Below are 6739 nucleotides of genomic sequence, written 5' to 3'. Positions count from 1 at the left end.
GCAACACATTAAACTTTATAAGAGTAATTTCTTTGACAAAACACACAAATTATCAATATCATCGAAAGATATACATAATCGCGAACATAAAGCATACGTAAACGATCAGTAAAGCATGAATTACCACCACTAATTCTATACAATGAATTATCCATTCGTATAGTAGTGCTTCGATCAATATCATTGTGCAATTCACAATTGTCACGCATAGCATACTTCAAAATTTCTATTAATTACCAATATTTCGCTCTTTGAAAAATCTCCAACATCAACTTTTTTTTTTTTTTTTTTTTGCCAAAAATGGTACTAGATAAAAGAACAAAGTCGAGCACAAAGTTCAAGGGGGATAAGGAGGGGGGATAGGAGGTGAGCCTCCATACACATTGTCTTTACATAAAGTACTAATGACGAAAGATGGGGGGTCATTCCACCAAAACAAACCCGAAACAGAATTGTGGGCATTAGACGCAACCCATCTAGCAACTAGATCCGCACTTGCATTGTACTCCCTTCTCTCGAAAATGAGATCCCAACCTTGTAAAGCTTGCAACAGTTCCCTACAATCCATAATAATATTAGTGATAACACTATTACTCAAGGAGGGCCTTTGTATTTCATCAACCGCTTTTTTGCAATCCGAGCTAATAATCCCACTATCACCTGCAACATTAGTAACAAGCAAAAGGGCTTCCCTGATAGCAAGAACCTCAGCATGGAAAGGGGAGCTGCATTTTATTTTTGATCCCGAACCAACAACCCATGTACCAAGATGATCACGACAAATACAAGCAAGACCCGCTATACCCAAAGAAACGTGAAAAGACGCATCACAATTAATCTTGAAACTACCAATAGGGGGAGGGATCCAAACAGAGGTGGAAGGGGTAAAAGGTGTAAGGGCAGTGGGAGTTGAAACAAAATTTGGTTGCTGGGAAAACCATTCCCAGGCCAAAAACCGAATATGAAGAAGCCAAAGATGGTGGGGAGGGACTTTATCCTTGAAGACCCATTTATTCCGTCTCAACCAAATATTCCAAATGAAGAAGGAGAAGAAAGTAGCCCAAGGGAGGCCATTGTCAATCAACTTATACCACCTGATATTGGTAATATATATGTTTAATAACATCATTGATAACCTACACATGGCAAAAGAAAACATAGATCAGTTTCAACAAAATTAAAAAATATAAAACAAATCAAACAATACAAACAATTAATGTGAAATTAATAAAAGATCATGAATCTATTATCCTATACGAACTAAAATACTATTAAACTAACTCCAAAATTAAATAACGGGAAAACGAAAGAATAAGTGAAAAAAAAGGATAGAAGGCATAACTATGAATTGACGATTTGGACCTATAGTTTATATAGGTCAACGTTGTAGAGTTGTGAATGTATCAAATACTAACAACTAAGAATTGAAAACAATAATTTATATACAAACCCAAGATTTGTGAGTCTAGTGGAATTCCAGGGTAACCTCAAAGCCTCCTAAGGAGGAATTGCGAGGTCCTGGGTTCGATTCCCTAGATGAACACTTTCTCTGGGACCACGCCGGAGAGGGAATAATCCCCGCGGGAAAGAACTCACATGGTACAGGCGCCTAGCAGGGTGGGGTCCTGTATCCGGGAAGGATCCAACCTCCTCGTCATCAAAAAAAAAAAAGAATTGAAAACAATAATTTATATACAATAATTCTTCATATTCCTTATTGATCAAGGATTCTACCGAATCTGAAAATCTTAATATTGTTAGGAACGTATTAATAGAATACGTATATGAGTTCTTCTACGATTGGAATATATATTTAATTATTATCTCTAAATATTATCAGTTTAATAAATATATTTTAGAATTTTATTTATTTATTTATTTATAAAATAATTTTAGTGTTTCAAAAAACTTGGAGTCTCTCAGAGTGCCTGAAAAAGTCTCTTTTATATATATACTAGATTTTGTGCCCGTGCGTTGCACGGCTTTTAAATTTGTCTTTCCTCTAATTTTTATGGACCTTTCAATATCATTTTAAATGATACGTAACAGTTGTGTTTCAATTATCCAAATAAGGTACTTTGTACCGTTTTCCCAAATTTTCGAAATTAAATTTTAAACTAAATAACTATGTCAAACAATAACACATGGGATTTGCATGATTTTCTCATATATCGTAAAACTAAGACTCATGCTTGTTTACTTGCACATAGTCTTATAACTTGGACTCTGTTGGTCCGACACTTAGAATTTTTTTTTTTGTTTTTTACTATCAAATCAATTTTTAATTTCTACTTTTTTATGCCAGATAATAAAAGAGATAATAAAAGAGCCCGTAGTTACTGTGTAAGACGGTCCCATAATGAAAAAACATAACCTATTTATTAGTAATAAATGAACAATTTTTTTGCAAAAGGGGACCGTCTCGCAGAGTAAGTCCGTCTTATACTATAATTTGTGTAAAAGGGCGGCCTCTCTTAAGAGATGCTTTCTAAAAACCATTGGGACTATGGGAGCACGCTTTAGGTATTGATGGACTCTTTATGATTAAAATGACTACGGCATACTTCTACAATAACATATGTGCAAAACTCGTGCGCCGAGCATGTCTGGGAATTGATGGATGGCGATCCTTAAACACCGGCCACAATCGTCCCATGTTAGGTCAGGCGTGCACTGTCCCAAGGTATACAATTTTTGGGAGTTCGTAACGTTAGCTTCTTTAGTCCCGTACTTGATCGTACTACTTGCAACTTGTGGTACCAAATCCATCATAGTCTTATTCAAGGTGGTGAGAAAGGCTCGAGTCTGGTCAGTTGTACGGTTTTGTGGGTTATACACTACTGTGCTTGGAATCGTGTCTAAAACTTGAGTGTGTAAGAGAGCGTTGAGTTGCAGATGAGCATTGACGTTTCCCACTCATTATTCTAAAGTTCAATTCCAACAATTGAGTAAACAGAGAAAAGTATACATTGATGCTTATAATAAATGAATTACGCGATGTCAGGAGTTATGAAATATTCTTCATTAATTGGCCTAATCTTCACTTCAAATTGATGATTGGCTTCTTTAATCTTTATTTTGTTTCCACTGTGAATTTGATTGTGGCTTGCAGCATATCGGTATGTTTTTTCCCCAATGCTTAAAAAATAAAAGTTTGCAAATGGCGTTTGGGGTAATTAAATTGTGCAAATTTTTAGAGATCTATAACAACAAAAATTCTCTCTCCACGTACCATTATTCAAATCAGTATGTGGCCTGTATTTTAGGCTTCATCGTTTTAGATATTCCCCTTGCCCGAATATTGCAGCCTCTAGAAAATTACTTATCCTCACTGGTTCGTGGGTTTTGGGGAAATAAGTTCTAATCTCGATCCTCACAATCACGATTTCCCAAAAAGCATACCATTCCCCCTGCGATCAATGTCTCCTAAACATCAATCAAAAAAGAAAAACATGGATTAGTCACCGTGCAAATTAAATCGAAGATGATAGTAGGAGAAAAAAGCAAAGAACTTACGCAGATACCAAAATATTATAAACAATCAATCAATCAATATATATATTCTTAAAAGAGGAACTTTTGGAACGATATCATTGGCTACTGCTTTTGTTTAATAAATAATGTGAATAAAAAGATATATAAATTGTGTATAAAATACACATTAAAATACTAAGATTTAAATTTAAATTACATGTATTATAATGACTTTAAATAAACCAAAATTATATATATAATACTTGGACTGATAGTTTTTAGAATTTGTTCATTAATACCTGTTTGTTTTTCAATTGGTCAAGGAATATAGACATATAGTAAATATCTTTTTTTCGAATAACAACCATAATTTAATCATTGCTGGATCAAATTGTAATTATGTAAAAACATTTAGAGGTAGTTGGAATGTTATATCTTTCGGTCAAACTATAGAACTATGTTTGAATGTGAACCAAATTCCGACGCAATACTACATGCCTAGGGCTGTTTATGACCCCATACAATTTCTCGCTTAAGATGGATTTGTTCGTTTTAAATTTGGGACGGATATTATATGATATATAGCACAAAAGTATGTTAGTGTGTTGTTATTTTATTCATGTTATTTGTAAGATGTACATACCCGTTTGTCTATATCAGTCCCCAAGTCACGTGTCATTGGAGCCATCCATATTAACTTTGTTTCTTCATTTAGTTATCCTCACTTTTTCATTTCATTTTTATAATTCCAGAACAAAACATCTCCTTATTTCTCATCCCCAACCTCTAGATCTTTCATGACCACCAACAAATCCGCCTCCCTAACCTTATCAATTGACTTTTGGAACAACACCACTTGAACCCCACCCGACAAAGAGGATTCAATAACTTGTTGAATCATAAATCGAATTGAAAATTCAAAAACTGTATGAATCATCGTTGTTCATGTTGGAACGAATCCCATTGGTTTAACTCAATTTCCGCGTGTATAAAATTGGAAAACTTATGTCATAATTTAGGCCCCCGTTCTATTAGTTTTTAGCTTCTTATACCATATAAAAAGCTGAAAATATCAACAAAATAACACTTTTGTAAAATTCACAGTACAATTTGGTTGTCTTGGCAGTCTCTTTGATCGATATGCATGCATCATGTATGTGAAGTGCAATGACAATTTTGTCAAAGCATACTCATGAATAGCCGTTCGACGTTCGTTCATTCATATGTAGATAAATGCAAAGTATGATTAGTCCATTTGCTATACATTTGTTTACTTTTTACCCTTATAATATATCTTTAATACTTGCATTAATATAATCCGTATAATCAAGGGCGAAGCCAGGATTTTAAATCTGGGGTAGCAAATATAATAAACGTAAAATTATTTAAAACCATATGAAAATCTCAAAAAGTGTCTTGCATTGCATATAAAAAAACAAGAATTCAAACTCAACTAAACAGTCGTTGAACCCAACAAGTTTAAAGTTTTTATTATGTAATTCAACAACTTATCTTCATTTTATTTTCTTACAATAACTTTGATTATAGTTTTGTGATATAAAAAAAGTGTAACCATCATTGCTATGTACTACCTCCGTCCTGATAAATAGTTATATATTTGATTTTTTGTGAGATGCATTTTGAAATATAGATAATTATTGATTGGAACGGAAGGAGAAATACGGAGTAGGCTTTGATTTTCATATTATAACAACAACTTATATCCATTTTATTATTCTATAAGAATTTCTTTTTTTGAAATAAAAAATAAAATTGTTAATAGTTTTGATAATGTACTTCTTATTTCACAAAAAATAAAAAGGTAACCCATTTATAAAGCAAAAATTACAAGTAGCTCAAAGGAGAAAAGGTAATAATTGAATATTTGTATTTGCTATTTATGGTCGTCATTGGCATTTGGCAGCTTAATGGAATATAAAGCAAAAAAAAAAGTAAAAGAAAAAATAATGGCATACTGCTTCTTATGAGAGTCAAACTCCAACCTACTGGGTGGTAACCTAAACCCTTTACTACTGATACACTTAACTTCTTATGCCTAAATATGAACTTCGTCCTACTTATCTATAAAAGACCAGATATGGGGTTGCAGATCTTCATCGTCCCAACTGAACTTTTTTTTTTCTGGGGTAGCACATGCAACCCTTTGCTACCTTCTGGCTTCGCCTCTGCGTATAATAGGGAGTAATTTTAAAATAGTGTTATTTCGGCAAAACTTATCTTTTATTTATCTACATTTGATATTAATATCTTTTTAGTATATTGATTTTATACCTACATAGTTTACAAATCTCAGAGGCTTTCATATAGCTTGAAATGTCCTGTTCGAGAAAACGGACAGTGGTGCACTTGCTGACTCTGTAGTAAGATGAAGTCGAATACAATGTAGTAGTGTAGTACTCCGTAGTTGATTGAACTTGTATTGGTGGATGCATCCTCCATCCTTTAAAAGATATTCTTCGGAGACTAATCTTTGCCATACAACTACTATAGCACAAAGATATGTACTATCCCGTACCTCTTTGCTTGTAGTAGATCATTCCAGTGATAAACCTTTACTATTTATTGTTTGTGTTTGATTCTAATATGCCCACAACAATAGCCTTTATTAATGAATCATCACCATTCACCAAGAGATATCACCATCAATTTTAATTTGTTAATAATATAAGGAAAAGTAGAGATGATCGAATCGATGAACAATGTGTATGATAAGATGATACCATATGTTTTAAGATGATACGGAATATTCGATTATGATTTTCTCTATTAGGTTGAGTGCTTAATACACAGGGGTAATAATGTCATTTACTTAAGAGCTCAAAAAAATAAGCAAATTGAAATTAAAATATGCTTAAAAATAGTTGAATCACAACATAAAATTCATTATTTTTATTTTTCTCCGGAAGAATAAGATTGTTATATATACTCCAATTGTCCCAATTACTTGTTTACTTTTGATTAAAAATATCCACCACCAATAATACAAAGAATTATCAGTTAGCATATGAATAAGACGAAAGAATTCTTAACTCAAAATTAGCTTCATAACTCTTATAGTAGTAAAACAATGTCGGTTATTAAGCATATACCTTTTTCGGTGAAACTATTTGAAGACTTATTTCGTAATGAATTTGTTGACGCCCGTATTATGCCACCAACCTTATATAGACCTCAATCTCATATTGGACCGCATATTATACCTGCAATCACAAACCAAATTACATAATTAGTACTTTAGATAAGA

General features: G+C 32.9%; 1 protein-coding gene across 1 annotated transcript; it reads right to left on the bottom strand.

Moving 5' to 3' along the window:
* Nucleotides 1–337: 337 nt before the first annotated feature.
* Nucleotides 338–1129, bottom strand: LOC141629703 (uncharacterized). The gene has a single exon (XM_074442672.1). It carries the CDS (start codon nt 1127–1129, stop codon nt 338–340), a length of 792 nt encoding a protein of 263 aa, XP_074298773.1.
* Between the last annotated feature and the right edge of the window lie 5610 nt (nt 1130–6739).

Source organism: Silene latifolia, chromosome Y (assembly GCF_048544455.1).
Source record: "Silene latifolia isolate original U9 population chromosome Y, ASM4854445v1, whole genome shotgun sequence".
Classification (NCBI taxonomy): Eukaryota; Viridiplantae; Streptophyta; class Magnoliopsida; order Caryophyllales; family Caryophyllaceae; genus Silene; species Silene latifolia.
Note: the sequence above shows the minus strand (reverse complement) of the source record. Positions and strands in the feature narration are given on the sequence as shown.